Source organism: Dendropsophus ebraccatus, chromosome 14, assembly GCF_027789765.1.
Source record: "Dendropsophus ebraccatus isolate aDenEbr1 chromosome 14, aDenEbr1.pat, whole genome shotgun sequence".
Lineage (NCBI taxonomy): Eukaryota > Metazoa > Chordata > Amphibia > Anura > Hylidae > Dendropsophus > Dendropsophus ebraccatus.
The window spans coordinates 6,567,166-6,585,575 of record NC_091467.1 but is presented as its reverse complement, the minus strand read 5'-3'; the positions used below and the strand labels follow the sequence as shown (position 1 = coordinate 6,585,575).

At 51.7% G+C, this 18,410-nt stretch overlaps 1 protein-coding gene across 2 annotated transcripts; it reads left to right on the top strand.

Moving 5' to 3' along the window:
• On the top strand, window positions 1-16,964 carry HM13 (histocompatibility minor 13). 2 transcript variants are annotated; one of them, XM_069953802.1, is made up of 12 exons: window positions 1-263; window positions 3,427-3,525; window positions 9,165-9,247; window positions 10,360-10,448; window positions 10,533-10,618; window positions 10,714-10,839; window positions 11,312-11,369; window positions 11,716-11,799; window positions 12,242-12,278; window positions 12,390-12,492; window positions 13,046-13,131; window positions 14,866-15,115. In XM_069953802.1, the coding sequence occupies exons 1-12, from the start codon at window positions 90-92 to the stop codon at window positions 15,014-15,016; spliced, it is 1,176 nt and encodes a 391-aa protein (XP_069809903.1). In that variant the 5' UTR covers window positions 1-89; the 3' UTR covers window positions 15,017-15,115. The 2 variants fall into 2 exon arrangements, with proteins under 2 accessions (XP_069809903.1, XP_069809902.1); XM_069953801.1 differs by lacking the exon at window positions 14,866-15,115 and adding an exon at window positions 16,653-16,964 and having other exon boundaries at window positions 4-263.
• Window positions 16,965-18,410: the final 1,446 nt, after the last annotated feature.

Below are 18,410 nucleotides of genomic sequence, written 5' to 3'. Positions count from 1 at the left end.
TGAATGAGACGTCACTTCCGGCAGCTTTGGTAACGTGTCCTTACCGGTCTGATCGCTGTGAAGTCTGACGAAGCAGCGACATCCCGGACATGGCGGAGCTGGAGCCCGCGGCTCTGCACAATGAGAGCGATGCTGCTGTGAACGGCACCGGGAGGCTGGGAAGCCCGGAGGGGACGGCGCTGGCGTACGGCAGCCTGCTGGGGATGGCGCTGCTGCCCATCTTCTTCGGAGCAATGAGAAGCGTAACCTGTGCCCGGGGGAAGGTGAGGGAGCGCGGCCGGGGCCTGTGTGCTGCTCCCGGGACCCTCTCAGAATGGAGCGGAGATGGGGGAGCTCCGGCCGCCAGCTGCTGCAGAGATACAAGCCAAAGGCTGCCGGGGAGTGAGGGGGAGTGTGGCCGGGCGACAGCTGTGCAGATACACTGAGGGGAGGAGGATGGTGCTGTGCTGTACTCAGTACAGAGGGGAGGGGGATGGTGCTGTGCTGTACTCAGTATAGAGGGGAGGGGGATGGTGCTGTGCTGTACTCAGTATAGAGGGGAGGGGGATGGTGCTGTGCTGTACTCAGTATAGAGGGGAGGAGGATGGTGCTGTGCATATACACTGAGGGGAGGAGGATGGTACTGTGCTGTACTCAGTATAGAGGGGAGGAGGATGGTACTGTGCTGTACTCAGTATAGAGGGGAGAAGGATGGTACTGTGCTGTACTCAGTATAGAGGGGAGGAGGATGGTGCTGTGCTGTACTCAGTATAGAGGGGAGGAGGATGGTGCTGTGCAGATACACTGAGGGGAGGAGGATGGTACTGTGCTGTACTCAGTATAGAGGGGAGGAGGATGGTACTGTGCTGTACTCAGTATAGAGGGGAGGAGGATGGTACTGTGCTGTACTCAGTATAGAGGGGAGGGGGATGGTACTGTGCTGTACTCAGTATAGAGGGGAGGAGGATGGTGCTGTGCAGATACACTGAGGGGAGGAGGATGGTACTGTGCTGTACTCAGTATAGAGGGGAGGAGGATGGTGCTGTGCTGTACTCAGTATAGAGGGGAGGGGGATGGTGCTGTGCTGTACTCAGTATAGAGGGGAGGAGGATGGTGCTGTGCTGTACTCAGTATAGAGGGGAGGAGGATGGTACTGTGCTGTACTCAGTATAGAGGGGAGGGGGATGGTGCTGTGCTGTACTCAGTATAGAGGGGAGGAGGATGGTACTGTGCTGTACTCAGTATAGAGGGGAGGAGGATGGTACTGTGCTGTACTCAGTATAGAGGGGAGGAGGATGGTACTGTGCTGTACTCAGTATAGAGGGGAGTAGGATGGTACTGTGCTGTACTCAGTATAGAGGGGAGGAGGATGGTACTGTGCTGTACTCAGTATAGAGGGGAGGAGGATGGTGCTGTGCTGTACTCAGTATAGAGGGGAGGAGGATGGTACTGTGCTGTACTCAGTATAGAGGGGAGGAGGATGGTGCTGTGCTGTACTCAGTATAGAGGGGAGGAGGATGGTACTGTGCTGTACTCAGTATAGAGGGGAGGAGGATGGTACTGTGCTGTGCAGATACACTGAGGGGAGGAGGATGGTGCTGTGCTGTACTCAGTATAGAGGGGAGGGGGATGGTGCTGTGCTGTACTCAGTATAGAGGGGAGGAGGATGGTACTGTGCTGTACTCAGTATAGAGGGGAGGAGGATGGTACTGTGCTGTACTCAGTATAGAGGGGAGGAGGATGGTGCTGTGCTGTACTCAGTATAGAGGGGAGGAGGATGGTACTGTGCTGTACTCAGTATAGAGGGGAGGAGGATGGTACTGTGCTGTGCAGATACACTGAGGGGAGGAGGATGGTATTGTGCTGTACTCAGTATAGAGGGGAGGAGGATGGTGCTGTGCTGTACTCAGTATAGAGGGGAGGAGGATGGTACTGTGCTGTATCCTCTCAGTATAGAGGGGAGGAGGATGGTGCTGTGCTGTACTCAGTATAGAGGGGAGGAGGATGGTACTGTTCTGTACTCAGTATAGAGGGGAGGAGGATGGTACTGTGCTGTACTCAGTATAGAGGGGAGGAGGATGGTGCTGTGCTGTACTCAGTATAGAGGGGAGGAGGATGGTACTGTGCTGTACTCAGTATAGAGGGGAGGAGGATGGTACTGTGCTGTACTCAGTATAGAGGGGAGGAGGATGGTACTGTGCTGTACTCAGTATAGAGGGGAGGGGGATGGTACTGTGCTGTACTCAGTATAGAGGGGAGGAGGATGGTACTGTTCTGTACTCAGTATAGAGGGGAGGAGGATGGTACTGTGCTGTGCAGAAACACTGAGGGGAGGAGGATGGTGCTGTGCTGTACTCAGTATAGAGGGGAGGAGGATGGTGCTGTGCTGTACTCAGTATAGAGGAAAGGAGGATGGTGCTGTGCTGTACTCAGTATAGAGGGGAGGAGGATGGTGCTGTTCTGTACTCAGTTTAGAGGGGAGGAGGATGGTACTGTGCTGTACTCAGTATAGAGTGGAGGGGGATGGTACTGTGCTGTACTCAGTATAGAGGGGAGGGGGATGGTACTGTGCTGTACTCAGTATAGAGGGGAGGAGGATGGTACTGTGCTGTACTCAGTATAGAGGGGAGGAGGATGGTACTGTGCTGTACTCAGTATAGAGGGGAGGAGGATGGTACTGTGCTGTACTCAGTATAGAGGGGAGAAGGATGGTGCTGTGCTGTACTCAGTATAGAGGGGAGGAAGATGGTACTGTGCTGTACTCAGTATAGAGGGGAGGACGATGGTGCTGTGCTGTATCCTCTCAGTACAGAGGGGAGGAGGATGGTACTGTGCTGTACTCAGTATAGAGGGGAGGAGGATGGTACTGTGCTGTATCCTCTCAGTATAGAGGGGAGGAGGATGGTACTGTGCTGTGCAGATACACTGAGGGGAGGAGGATGGTATTGTGCTGTACTCAGTATAGAGGGGAGGAGGATGGTGCTGTGCTGTACTCAGTATAGAGGGGAGGAGGATGGTACTGTGCTGTGCAGATACACTGAGGGGAGGAGGATGGTACTGTGCTGTACTCAGTATAGAGGGGAGGAGGATGGTACTGTGCTGTACTCAGTATAGAGGGGAGGAGGATGGTACTGTGCTGTACTCAGTATAGAGGGGAGGAGGATGGTACTGTGCTGTACTCAGTATAGAGGGGAGGAGGATGGTACTGTGCTGTACTCAGTTTAGAGGCTGGACACTGAGGGGAGGAGGATGGTACTGTGCTGTAGCCTCTCTGTACTCTCTCAATATAGAGGCTGGACACTGAGGGGAGGGGGATGGTACTGTGCTGTACTCAGTATAGAGACTGGACACTGAGGGGAGGGGGATAGTGCCCATTGTTTGCCTTGTTGCCTGTAACCCCAATGCTATCCTGAATCTCACTGCTGGGTGTTGTTGTTCTTCCTGCAGAACGCATCGGACATGCCGGAGACCATCACCAGCAGGGATGCCGCCCGCTTCCCCATCATCGCCAGCTGCACCCTCTTCGGGCTTTACCTGTTTTTTAAAGTGAGTATCGGGTTTATGATGTGTATAGCCAGAGCGGTGGGCCGATACAGCGGTGGTCCGGTCATGTGATCTGTATTGTGGGGGTCACTGTCATCACAGCCGTACCCCCAGTTATACAACTTGTCTTTTCTTTTACTACTTTAACAAAATTCCAACCATGTGTTCTCCATTCTGACCCTGTAACCACTCTCTTATTGGCTGCCGGGTGACGGGACGCTCACTCTTTGCACTGTGATCTGTATATTTTGTTGGCACCTTCATCACGTTTTTATATTATTTTTCTTTTAGGGTACGTTCACACGTACCAGATCTGCAGCGGATATCTGCCCTGTAAACTCTATGGGCAGACAAACTCTGCAGCCCTATACTTCACCGGGTACCCGCTCCGGCTTGCTTCTGGGTCCCGGTGTCTTCACGTCCCGCTCAGCCAATCAGTGCGCTGCGGTGGGGCAAGCCGGAGCGGGAACCAGGTGAAGTATAGGCTCTGGTGTCGGGGGGGTTAACGAGGCGGGCTGCTGGCAAACTCGCAGCGGAATGTGCCTCCTGCTGCGACTTTGTCTGCCCACAGAGATTTCTGGGCAGGGTTCTGCAGCGGGTCTCGCTGCGGATCCGCTACGTGTGAACATTCCCTAAAAGCAGGTGGGTGGATGAAGGCAACAACGTCCTCTTACTGGCCCGAATCCAGTGTTGGGTCCCGTATCGCACTGCCCCGGTGACCTCCCTCCTCAGCCACTTCCTGGTCTGAAAACAGGCTGGAGACGTCATGTCGGGGTTCCCACCTCTGCCGCTGAGTGGGCCTGACATGTCACATTGTGTATTTTGGTTACACGTCCCTTGAAGGTGACCAGACGCCCTCCCCTCTGCTGAGCAGGGGGCAGGTTCCCATTGACGTTAATAGGGTTGGTTACTCGGGTTGAGCATTTTAGTGCCCCCTCAACATCCCAGGACGGCTGATTTTTTTTTTTTTAATTTTAATTTTTTATTTAATATTTTTATTTATTGTTGTCTGTGTAAAAACATGGAAGGACCGTAGTCAGAGATGGCGCTGGTGTGAAGGGGTTAAGGCCGCCGCTGTCTGGGGCCCCGAGGACACGGTTTGTTTTTTTTGTTGTCCCCTCCCTATAGTTTACTCAGTGTAGCCGGAGGGCGAGCTCACCACCTCGGCGTATGCTGCGGCATGAGTCATGTGATGAGCGGGACGATCAGGCCGCCGACGCTGCTGCATAAAACTTTGTTCATTTACTTTTTTAACTTCACAGGAATATAAAGTATTTTTTTTTTGTTCACCTTTTGTAACTTTACTCACAAAGACAAGGGGCCACAGTCTGAGGTTTTGGGGGGAGATATGAAGCAACATGAAATAGTACTTGACTGAAAGCGTAGTAGATGCTTGGAGTTAACTTCCAGCAGATGTGGTTGGTAAATCTACAGTAAGTGAGTGTAATCCTGCCTGGTATATACATCTATCTATCCGGATATAATAAGGAGGATATAATATAAGGGCCAAATATGTCACCTCTTCAGCTCTTGTATATTACACTGCAGTATCTTGTATTGTATTATATCCGCTTCTGCGTCTGGAACAGGTGATTGGGCAGAAGTAGATGGTTGTGTATTGCGGCCTCCTCCCTCTCTATCAGCAGAGGTGCAGGGGCTGTATTACCTCTCCTGTATCCCTCTCTATTATCAGCAGAGGTGCAGGGGCTGTATTACCTCTCCTGTATCCCCCCTCTCTATTATCAGCAGAGGCTGTATTACCTCTCCTGTATCCTCCCCCCTCTCTATCAGCAGAGGTGCAGGGGCTGTATTACCTCTCGTGTATCCCCCCCTCTCTATTATTAGCAGAGGTGCAGGGGCTGTATTACCTCTCCTGTATCCCCCCCCCCTCTCTATTATCAGCAGAGGTGCAGGGGCTGTATTACCTCTCCTGTATCCTCCCTCTCTATTATCAGCAGAGGGGCAGGGGCTGTATTACCTCTCCTGTATCCCCCCTCTATTATCAGCAGAGGAGCAGGGGCTGTATTACCTCTCCTGTATCCCCCCTCTCTATCAGCAGAGGTGCAGGGGCTGTATTACCTCTCCTGTATCCCCCCTCTCTCTATTATCAGCAGAGGTGCAGGGGCTGTATTACCTCTCCTGTATCCTCCCCCCCCTCTCTATTATCAGCAGAGGTGCAGGGGCTGTATTACCTCTCCTGTATCCCCCCCCTCTATTATCAGCAGAGGTGCAGGGGCTGTATTACCTCTCCTGTATCCCCCCTCTCTCTATTATCAGCAGAGGTGCAGGGGGCTGTATTACCTCTCCTGTATCCCCCCCCCCTCTCTATTATCAGCAGAGGGGCAGGGGCTGTATTACCTCTCCTGTATCCCCCTCTCTATTATCAGCAGAGGGGCAGGGGCTGTATTACCTCTCCTGTACCCCCCTCTCTATTATCAGCAGAGGTGCAGGGGCTGTATTACCTCTCCTGTATCCTCCCTCTCTATTATCAGCAGAGGTGCAGGGTCTGTATTACCTCTCCTGTATCCCCCCTCTCTATTATCAGCAGAGGTGCAGGGGCTGTATTACCTCTCCTGTATCCCCCCCCCCCCCCTCTCTATCTCTCTATTATCAGCAGAGGTGCAGGGGGCTGTATTACCTCTCCTGTATCCCTCTCTATTATCAGCAGAGGGGCAGGGGCTGTATTACCTCTCCTGTATCCTCCCTCTCTATTATCAGCAGAGGTGCAGGGGCTGTATTACCTCTCCTGTATCCCCCCTCTCTATTATCAGCAGAGGTGCAGGGGCTGTATTACCTCTCCTGTATCCTCCCTCTCTATTATCAGCAGAGGTGCAGGGGCTGTATTACCTCTCCTGTATCCTCCCTCTCTATTATCAGCAGAGGTGCAGGGGGCTGTATTACCTCTCCTGTATCCTCCCTCTCTATTATCAGCAGAGGTGCAGGGGCTGTATTACCTCTCCTGTATCCCTCTCTATTATCAGCAGAGGTGCAGGGGGCTGTATTACCTCTCCTGTATCCCTCTCTATTATCAGCAGAGGTGCAGGGGGCTGTATAACCTCTCCTGTATCCCCCCCCCCTCTCTATTATCAGCAGAGGAGCAGGGGCTGTATTACCTCTCCTGTATCCCCCCCTCTCTATTATCAGCAGAGGGGCAGGGGCTGTATTACCTCTCCTGTATCCTCCCTCTCTATTATCAGCAGAGGTGCAGGGGCTGTATTACCTCTCCTGTATCCCTCTCTATTATCAGCAGAGGTGCAGGGGGCTGTATTACCTCTCCTGTATCCCCCCTCTCTATTATCAGCAGAGGTGCAGGGGCTGTATTACCTCTCCTGTATCCTCCCTCTCTATTATCAGCAGAGGTGCAGGGGGCTGTATTACCTCTCGTGTATCCCCCCCTCTCTATTATCAGCAGAGGTGCAGGGGCTGTATTACCTCTCCTGTATCCTCCCTCTCTATTATCAGCAGAGGTGCAGGGGGCTGTATTACCTCTCCTGTATCCTCCCTCTCTATTATCAGCAGAGGTGCAGGGGCTGTATTACCTCTCCTGTATCCTCCCTCTCTATTATCAGCAGAGGTGCAGGGGGCTGTATTACCTCTCCTGTATCCCCCCCCCCCTCTCTATTATCAGCAGAGGTGCAGGGGCTGTATTACCTCTCCTGTATCCCTCTCTATTATCAGCAGAGGTGCAGGGGCTGTATTACCTCTCCTGTACCCCCCCCCCCCCTCTCTATTATCAGTAGAGGGGCAGGGGCTGTATTACCTCTCCTGTATCCTCCCTCTCTATTATCAGCAGAGGTGCAGGGGGCTGTATTACCTCTCCTGTATCCCCCCCCCCCTCTCTATTATCAGTAGAGGGGCAGGGGCTGTATTACCTCTCCTGTATCCTCCCTCTCTATTATCAGCAGAGGTGCAGGGGGCTGTATTACCTCTCCTGTATCCTCCCTCTCTATTATCAGCAGAGGTGCAGGGGCTGTATTACCTCTCCTGTATCCCCCCTCTCTATTATCAGCAGAGGTGCAGGGGCTGTATTACCTCTCCTGTACCCCCCCCCCCCCCTCTCTATTATCAGCAGAGGGGCAGGGGCTGTATTACCTCTCCTGTACCCCCCTCTCTATTATCAGCAGAGGTGCAGGGGCTGTATTACCTCTCCTGTATCCTCCCTCTCTATTATCAGCAGAGGAGCAGGGGCTGTATTACCTCTCATGTATCCCCCCCCCTCTCTATTATCATCAGAGGTGCAGGGGCTGTATTACCTCTCCTGTATCCTCCCTCTCTATTATCAGCAGAGGGGCAGGGGCTGTATTACCTCTCCTGTATCCCCCTCCCCCTCTCTATTATCAGCAGAGGGGCAGGGGCTGTATTACCCCTCCTGTACCCCCCCTCTCTATTATCAGCAGAGGTGCAGGGGCTGTATTACCTCTCCTGTATCCCCCCCCTTTATTATCAGCAGAGGTGCAGGGGTCTGTATTACCTCTCCTGTATCCCCCCCTCTCTATTATCAGCAGAGGTGCAGGGGCTGTATTACCTCTCCTGTATCCCCCCCCTCTCTATTATCAGCGGAGGTGCAGGGGCTGTATTACCTCTCCTGTATCCTCCCTCTCTATTATCAGCAGAGGGGCAGGGTCTGTATTACCTCTCCTGTATCCTCCCTCTCTATTATCAGCAGAGGTGCAGGGGCTGTATTACCTCTCCTGTACCCCCCCTCTCTATTATCAGCAGAGGTGCAGGGGCTGTATTACCTCTCCTGTATCCCCCTCTCTATTATCAGCAGAGGGGCAGGGGCTGTATTACCTCTCGTGTATCCCCCCTCTCTATTATCAGCAGAGGTGCAGGGGCTGTATTACCTCTCCTGTATCCCTCTCTATTATCAGCAGAGGTGCAGGGGGCTGTATTACCTCTCCTGTATCCTCCCTCTCTATTATCAGCAGAGGTGCAGGGGCTGTATTACCTCTCCTGTATCCCCCCCTCTCTATTATCAGCAGAGGTGCAGGGGCTGTATTACCTCTCCTGTATCCTCCCTCTCTATTATCAGCAGAGGTGCAGGGGGCTGTATTACCTCTCCTGTATCCTCCCTCTCTATTATCAGCAGAGGGGCAGGGGCTGTATTACCTCTCCTGTATCCTCCCTCTCTATCAGCAGAGGTACAGGGGGCTGTATTACCTCTCCTGTATCCTCCCTCTCTATTATCAGCAGAGGTGCAGGGGCTGTATTACCTCTCCTGTATCCCCCCCCCTCTATTATCAGCAGAGGAGCAGGGGCTGTATTACCCCTCCTGTATCCCCCCCCCTCTATTATCAGCAGAGGAGCAGGGGCTGTATTACCTCTCCTGTATCCCCCCTCTATTATCAGCAGAGGTGCAGGGGGCTGTATTACCTCTCCTGTATCCCCCCTCTCTATTATCAGCAGAGGTGCAGGGGCTGTATTACCTCTCCTGTATCCCCCCCTCTATTATCAGCAGAGGTGGAGGGGCTGTATTACCTCTTGTGTATCCCCCCTCAGGTTATATGGCTGGAGATCCCCTTTCGTTCTGTGATGTTGTATCCCCAGGGGTAGTAGGATTGTCCCCTCTTTCTGGCTTCCGTTTATTGACTGTATAAGGCTCCTTTCTTCGCTTCTGACATTTTTTTTCTTTCCTCTTCCAGATCTTCTCCCAGGAGTATATTAACCTCTTACTGTCCATGTATTTCTTCATCCTGGGGGTCTTGGCTCTGGCGCACACTATAAGGTGAGCAGATATGGGTGACCCTTGGCGTATAGATCTGGCTTGCCGGTGTGTCACTGCCTGCCGCTACACAAGATACAGCATCAGGACATCTACATTTATTGGATTTATATTGGTTATAAGGGGATATCTCAGAATGACAGCTCATTACCTATCCACAAGATTAGTGACTTTACGGACAGCGGGCAGAGATCTTAAAGGGATAGTTCAACAAAAATTTTTTTTTAAATCAAATGGTACTAGAAAGTGGCAGAGATTTGTAAATTACTTCTATTTAAAAAAATCTCCAGTATTTCAGTACTTGTCATCTGCTGTGTGTCCTGCAGGAAGTGGTGTATTCTCTCCAGTCTGACACAGTGCTCTCTGCTGCCACCTCTGTCCATGTCAGGAACTGTCCAGAGCAGCAGCAAATCCCCATAGAAAACCTCTCCTACTGTAGACAGTTCCTGACATGGACAGAGGTGGCAGCAGAGAGCACTGTGTTAGACTGGAGAGAATACACCACTTCCTGCAGGACATACAGCAGCCGATAAGTGCAGGAACACCAGAGCTCACACCAGGAAGAAGCTGGGACAGTGAGCTGCAGGGAATCGGGGGTAGGTGAGTATCACTACTGCCCCCAGCCATGTATTAATAATAAGTCCTCGTACACAGCCTCTGTAAGTCCGAGGAGGATTTCAGCCTCCGGTTAAAATGGGGAACGCTCCATACACAGTCTGCAAGCAGCGATATATTACATAAGGTGGGACGGCCCCCGCTCATCCTCGTTCTCATTCATCCCTTTACCCCCCACCTCTCCCTCTTGGTTCAGTCCTGGATTAATAATAAGAGGGTTCTCCAGCCTGGAAACATTGATGGCCATTGATATTAGATTGACAGGGTTAGTCAGCTGTTTGATGGGGTCCCGGTGGTCAGGTGAGTGCTGAAGCCCCCTTTCTTATCATTGCTGTCCCTATACTATTATCTATGGTGGTGTACGGTATCTATGGTGGTGTACGGTGCTGCAGTATTATCCTGGGGGTCGGACTCCTTCCCCTCTAATAGGCCATGAATTTTCCCAAACTGCGTAACCCCTTTAACACGCTCCTTGTCTGTGTCCCACACTTCTCCCTCAGCCCGGCCATGAACAGACTCTTCCCAGAAAACTTCCCCAACAAACAGTATCAGCTGCTCTTCACTCAGGGCTCAGGGGACAGTAAGGAAGGTGAGTGCACCGTGTATGGCCACAGCCGGGGGGCGCTCTTCCTGGCTTATTGATCTGCTCACATTCTGCATGTTCTTCCTGTAGAGATTGTAAATTACGAGTTTGACACCCGGGACTTGGTGTGTCTGGTGATCAGCGGAGTAGTCGGGGTCTGGTACCTCCTGAAGAAGGTGAGAAGCCCACCCCCATATGACTCGGGACCACTTGGTGGGATTTCTGTGCCGTTCCCGCTGTGTGACCATAAATATCCGTCTCTTCTCCTCAGCACTGGATCGCCAATAACCTCTTTGGTTTGGCGTTTGCCCTCAATGGGGTTGAGCTTCTGCATCTGAACAACGTCAGTACCGGCTGCATCCTGCTGGGGGGGCTCTTCATCTATGACATCTTCTGGGTAAGTCTGTCCATAACCCAAAGGCAACATGAGACATTTAAAGAGGCACGCTGGTGAAAATCTTTTTCTTTCAAATCAACTGGTTTCAGAAAGTTATATAGATTTGTAATTTACTTCTATTAAAAAATATAAAGTTTTCCCATACTTATCAGCTGCTGTGTGTCCTGCAGGAAGTGGTGTATTCTCCATAGCAGGAGCAGGAGAGGTTTTCTATGGGGATTTGCTGCTGCTCTGGACAGTTCCTGACATGGACAGAGGTGGCAGCAGAGAGCACTGTGTAAGATTGGAGAGAATACACCACTTCCTGCAGGATGTACAGCAGCTGATAAGTACTGGAAGACTGGAGATTTTTAAATAGAAGTAAATTACAAATCTATATAAATTTCTGACACCAGTTGATTTGAAAGAAAAAGACTTTCACTGGAGTGCCCCTTTAATAGCCCTTAAAGCATTTTGTTTTGTTTTTTTCCAGGTTTTTGGGACCAACGTAATGGTGACTGTGGCCAAATCTTTTGAGGCACCAATAAAATGTGAGTATCTGGCCCAAACCCCGCATTCTCCATTTCTCTTTACTGCAGTGGTCTCCAGCTTCTTCCATCATGGACGTTCTAGTTTTGTAAAAGTTGCAGACGCTTTGCAGCACTGTAGTTTTGCAGCAGTTCTGTCGGGGCATGATGGGATCTGCAGCTATAGAGCCCCAGGTTGGGATGTGCTGCTATACACCAGGGATGGGAAACCTTGGCTGTCCAGCTGAAGCTGTGGCTGTCCAGGCATGATGGGAGTTGTAGTTTTCCAACAGCTGGAGAGCCAAGATCCTGACCCTGCTCTGTAGTGTTTCCACCTCCCCATTCTCTCCTCTTTTCTCTTTCCTCTCAGTGGTGTTTCCTCAGGATCTGCTGGAGAAGGGACTTGAAGCCAATAATTTTGCTATGTTGGGACTGGGGGATATTGTCATTCCAGGTGAGTCCGAACAATGATGTCATATACCGAGGATGAGGGGAACCAGTGACCCTCCAGCTGCGGCAGAACTACAATTCCCATCATGCCTGCACAACCAAAGCTTTAGCTCTCCAGGCATGATGGGGATTGTAGTTTTGCGGCAGCTGGAGGGCCACAGGTTCCCCATCCTTGTCATATACGGTAGGAAGCCATTGCTATAGCTGTCCAGTAACCATCTGTTATCCCAGCTGTATCATGGCAGCATAAACGGCTCCTATCCCATCCATATCGTACGCTGTGGCCGTGTCTGCACAGCACGCCTGCTTTGTGGTTGGGGCCCTCATTAACATTGACGGCTCTTCTCCCGTTTGTGTATACAGCTCCTGTATGTGTCTGGTGACAGGTTACACATCCAGTCATGTGACCTTCTAATCCCATATTCCATTTCTTCTCTGTATTCCAGGAATCTTCATCGCTCTGTTACTCCGCTTTGACATCAGGTGAGCGCAGACCACTGTACTGTGTCGGCATCACGCCGGGTGCCGGAGTTCAGAGCAGACACTCAGTTTTCACACTCGTCTTTGCTAACCGGGTTGAATCTTTCATTGCAGTTTGAAGAAGAATTCTCACACTTACTTTTACACCAGCTTCCTGGCGTACATCTTTGGCCTGGCCCTGACCATATTTGTGATGCACACCTTCAAACACGCTCAGGTCAGTAACCACGTTGTATCGGCGCACGCAGTCACTGACTCCACCATCGGCGGTGACCATAGGAGGCCAGCATTGACGCTCGGCAGTGAAAGGGTTAAAGGTGACCGGCCCAGGTGATACTTCCCCTTCTGTGTAAACTTCTCCATTTCCAGATAAGGTTTTCATATCATTTTGATTGATGGAAAAAAACAGAATCTGGTAGTGAATAAGCTCAATAACCACAGAAAAAAGAGAAACACTGCTGCTCTCTTCCCAAAACGGCTCCACACCTGTCCACTGGTTGTATAAGGCATTGCAGGCCAGCCCCATTCACTTAAATAGAGCCGAGCTGCAATACCAAATACAACTCATGGACAGCTGCTGTTTGATAACAACTGTAACTAATTTTCTTCTCTCCAGCGCCGGAGAGTGGCGGCCATCTTGTCCCACCATTGCTCACGAGCAGCATTACGCAGGTTGCATACTCATTGTGTGTTGTGGAGTGCGGCAGCCGCCATTGTTCTCGTACCTGAGGAGGATGATGTGGTCTCTGATGTCTGGTGTCTCTCCGCAGCCGGCGCTCCTCTACCTGGTCCCCGCCTGTATCGGCTTCCCTCTGCTTGTGGCCCTGGTGAAAGGAGAGATCACAGAGATGTTTAGGTGAGTACCGGACGTGAAGGTCGGTGGGGGGAGGGGGGGGATTAGAGTAGTCGGCTTGGACAGTCCTAGAAACGTTCTTCACATTTTTCTGCCTCCTTTTTTTTTTTTTTCCTCCTTCTTCTCGCTCATGTTCTGCATTCACCTGTGTCTCCATCTTCATATATTCTTCTCTTCATCATTGTTTGCATCCTTCGGAATTCCTGCTGCTCCCCCCAATCTTATGTTTGTTACTTTTTCCCTTTTGTTTTCTCATGTTCCTGTCTTCTCCTTCCTGCTGCCTCTTCCATTTCACATCCCTTTCCCACTTGTCTCCTCGCCCCTCCTCTTGTGCTCTTCCCCGCTCATCTCTGTGCTCCCCCTTCCTGTCTCTCTTTTTCCCCTCTCCTCCTTTCTCCCCCCCCCCTTCCTGTCTCTCTCTCCTCCTGTCTCTCTCTCCTCCCCCCTCATGTCTTTCTCTACCCCTCTCCTCCCCCCTCGTGTGTGTGTGTGTGTGTGTGTGTGTCTCTGTCTTCCCCTCTCCTCTCCCCTCATGTCTTTCTCTACCCCTCTCCTCCCCCCTCATGTGTGTGTGTCTCTCTCTCTCTCTTCTCGTGTGTGTGTCTCTCTTCACCTCTCCCCCCCCTCCTCTCTCTTCCCCCTTGTGTGTCTCTCTCTCTCCTCCTTTCCCCTCTCCTCTTGTCTCTCTCTCTCTCCCTTTCTTCCCCCCTTGTACCTCTTTCTCCCTTCCCCTTTCCTCCCCCTCGTGTGTGTGTCTCTCTCTCTATTACTCTCCTTCCCCTCTCCTTGTCTCTCTCTTCCTCTCCTTGTCTCCCCCCCCTCCTCCCGTCTTTTTCTTTTACCCTCTCCTCCCGCCTTGTGTGTGTGTGTGTCTCTCACTCTCCCTCCCCCCCTTGTGTCTCTCTCCCTTCCCCATCTCCTCTCCCCTCCTGTCTCGCTCTCTCTCTCCCTTCCCCATCTCCTCTCCCCTCCTGTCTCGCTCTCTCTCTCCCTTTCCCCTCTCCCTTTCCCCTCTCCTCGTGTCTTTCTCTCACTTCCCCTTCCCCCCCCCTCGTGTGTCTCTCTCTCTCTTCACCTCTCCCCCCCCCTGTCTCTCTCTTATCCTCTCCTCCCCCCTCCTCCCATCTCTCTCTCTTTTACCCTCTCCTCCCACCTCGTGTGTGTGTCTCTCTGTGTGTCTCTCTCTCTCTCCCTCCCCCCTCCTGTCTCTCTCCCCCCCCTCTCCTCATCCCCCCTCTGTCTCTCTCTTTTACCCTCTCCTCCACCCTTGTGTGTCTGTCTCTGTGTCTCTCTATCTCTGTCTCTCTCTCCCTTCCCCTCTCCTCCCCCCTCATGTGTCTCTCTCTCTCTCTCCCTTCCCCCCTCCTCCCCCGCTCGTCTCTCTCTCTCCCCCCCTCTCCTCCTCCCTCGTGTCTCTCTGTCCCTTCCCCTCTCCTCCTCCCTCGTGTGTCTCTCTCTCTCTCCCTTCCCCTCTCCTCCCCCCCTCGTCTCTCTCTCTCCCTTCCCCTCTCCTCCCCCCCTCGTCTCTCTCTCTCTCTCTCCCTTCCCCTCTCCTCCCCCTCTCCTCCCCCCTCCTTCTCTCTCTCTCTTTTCCCCTCTCTTCCCCTCTCCTCCCTCCATCTCTTGTATTTCGGTTATCCCTCTCCCTCCTGTTGCTTTTTGCCATCCTCCTCCATGTTCATGGTTCCTCCGTCTTGCCCCATCCCCCGCTCCCTCCTGTCCTTTGTTCTCTCACAGCTATGAGTCCTCTGCGGAACTTCTACCTCACACTCCACGCCTCTCTCACTTTCCGGTGGTTTCTGGATCTCCCGCCAGCCTGGCCGAATCCATGCAACAAAAATCCTGTTCCCCCCGCCGCAGGCGGCAGCTCCACCCCAGCTCCATGTGAAGGGTCCCACTCATATCTGCATTTGGACAGGTGCATCCCGGCCGCCCCCAGCCTTCCATGCCTAATCCGAGATTACTCCTCCCCCCATCATCCGCATTATCACCCACTGGGAAGGCCATGGAGCCGGTTCTGTCTCTAGTTCCATAGCGTAAGACGCCATCTAGTGGCCGGTGCTATAACGCCTGTGCTCCTCTCTGCCTCAGGGGAATCTTACGCTTTTCCTCCTCAGCAGTAACACCAGTCTCCTGGATATAAAGACGCTTTTTAGCTGGATTGGGAAGGGGTTACTTTATAAGGGGTTATCCATCGCTACAAAAACATGGCCGCTTTCTTCCAGAGACAGCACCACTCTTGTCTCTAGTTTGGGTGCAGGTTTGTTCCATTGAAGTGAATGGAGCTTAATTGTAAACCACACCTGAACTGGAGACGAGAGCTGTGCTGTCTCTGGGAGAAAGTGGCCATGTTTTTGTAGCGCTGGAGAACCCCTTCATGTGAATGTTTTGTATGTACTTGTGATGTGCGGACTCTTAACCATGCTCCATGGGTATCGCCAGCCTAGATGGGAGAGGTGTACATCCATAGCTTCTATATGTAGCTCCGCCACCAGACTTACATGTATATTACACCATTACTAATCCTGTGCAGGTCTTAGAGGGGCTATTGCATATCCACAGGCCGGGGGATGAGCTGCTGATAGGTGGGGGGGGCTTCATCAGAGAACAGCAGCATGGCTGCCCACTTCCCCATTCACCAGATGGTGAGGACAGTGGACCATCCAGTGGTTCATCCACCACCCATCAGGTAGTCACCCCCCCCCCTCCTGTGGACATGCGATAACTTTGGATACCCTCTTAGTCACTGACAAAGCTGCACCCTGCATTTTCTATATGGAGGATGAGGCTCGGTCTCCCACAAGCCGTTACGGACATGGCGTCACCGAGATGCATCCTGGCTGCTAACAGGATATCAGGAGAATTTTGAGTGCAGCTTCGGCTGTGACTGGAGTAAGATTTGCAGTACCAGGATTTACAATGAGCTCCACGCATGTGGTGTCTGGGCCCCAGCTTACTCCGGCACCGATAAAGTTCTTTTTGTTTCCTGAAAAGTTTCTGTCACTTTTGACATGTCCTAGAGATGGGGGCCTAGGTGTCCAGACCTCCGCCAGTCATTAGATCCAGAAGAAGCGCCGGGCTGAGCACTTCATTCCCTGTCTTGCTGCAGGAGATAATCTATGGCAGCAAGCTGGGGAGTGAAGCGCTCCACTGGGCGCTTCTTCAGAACACACTAACCCCCCTGATCTTAACTTTTAAGAAGCTTCTAAGATATATTTAAACATTTTTTTAAATGGACAGGGACACATTTAAAGAAGCTCAGAACCAACATTCCTTCTGTCAAGTTCTATTCTAAATTCTGGTCTAATGGGTGACCTCTGACCTGGCGCCATTACAGCCTGTACCTGCCATTTGCCCAGTGGCGGATGTAATAGTGGCCGTATGGTTGAACGTTCCGGATTATTGGACTTCTTTTTAATATCCTTCTGTGACTGTGGCAGGGGGCCGGGGTGGGATGTTGTGGGCATCAGCTAGACGGGGCACATTGCTGGGTACATTATCATTTCCCATCCTCCTTCTTCCAGATACGAGGAGAAGCCGAAGGATTCAGACAAAGACGAGCAAGAAAAAAAGGAGGACTGAGTTCAATGGCCGAGATATTCTGTGACTGGGGAGGGCTTAAAACTCTGTGCGAGAGCCGAGAAGCGGCGCCCGTGCCCCCATCATTATCGCTCCCCCTCCTCTGCAATATGTGCGTGTGTGTGAACTGCTTCTGCCCCCTCCACCGCCCCTCGTGGCCGTCGTACGTCTGTGCCTGTCATGTGTCGTTGAGCCGGTATTTTTATATTTTGTATGTTGGATTTGCTTTCTATGGTATTAAAGCGTCAGTGAAGATGCCTTCCTTGTACTCCGATTCTTCAGAAGAAGACGCAGCGATCGGCGACACCTGGTGGCCAACATGGTGATCTGCAGCCCTCCTGTCCGTCCTCCTGGCTGTGCGTACACTAGCTGTTATATTAGGAACTACACCCAGGAGCTCCTAATGTCTCCTAATGTATGTATGTACACACACCACACACACACACACACACACTCTGTGATTTTATAAGTTACTGTACAGTAATGGAGAGGATGGGAAACACAAGGACTGACAGAGACTGCAGGGAGCAGGAAGGAATGAGCAGGACAGATGTGGGCACATACATGCAGCACTCTCTGTCCGGGGAGAGAGGGGTTACAGCTATGGAGAGATTACCTCCACAGTCCTGTCCCCTGATGTAAGCCCCAGCCTGAAAGGGACCTGCTATGATTTGGAAGGTGAGGAAGACTTCCTGGGTCAGAGTACAGTACTGTAGACCCCGCTATGCAGACCATGCCCCTCCTCCACTCCCCCTCCCACCCAGTACAGGGAGTTCTTACACCAAGTCACAATTTTTAAAAGCTGCAAGCCCTTAAACCAAGTTACTATTAAACTAAGTTACCACTGTATGTATGTATGTATGTATGTACACTCACCGGCCACTTTATTAGGTACACCTTTCCAACTGCACGTTACCACTTAATTTCTAATCAGCCAATCACATGGCGGCAACTCTGTCTTGACCATGTCTACATGCCTAAATGCACTATCTCCTGCAGTTCAAACCGAGCATCAGTATGGGGAAGAAAGGTGATGTGAGGCCTTTGAACGTGGCATGGTTGTTGGTGCCAGAAGGGCTGGTCTGAGTATTTCAGAAACTGCTGATCTACTGGGATTTTCACATACAACCATCTCTAGGGTTTACAGAGAATGGTCCGAAAAAGAAAAAACATCCAGTGAGCGGCAGTTCTGTGGGCGGAAATGCATTGTTGATGCCAGAGGTCAGAGGAGAATGGGCAGACTGGTTCCAGCTGATAGAAAGGCAACAGTGACTCAAATAGCCAACCGTTACAATCAAGGTAGGCAGAAGAGCATCTCTGAGCGCACAGTACGGCCAACTCTGAGGCAGATGGGCTACAGCAGCAGAAGACCACACCGGGTGCCACTCCGCTCAGCTAAGAACAGGAAACTGAGGCTACAATTTGCACAAGCTCATCGAAACTGGACAGTAGAAGATTGGAAAAACGTTGCCTGGTCTGATGAGTCTCGATTTCTGCTGCGACATTCGGATGGTAGGGTCAGAATTTGGCGTCAACAACATGAAAGCATGGATCCATCCTGCCTTGTATCAACGGTTCAGGCTGGTGGTGGTGGTGTCATGGTGTGGGGAATATTTTCTTGGCACTCTTTGGGCCCCTTGGTACCAATTGAGCATGGTTGCAACGCCACAGCCTACCTGAGTGTTGTTGCTGACCATGTCCAT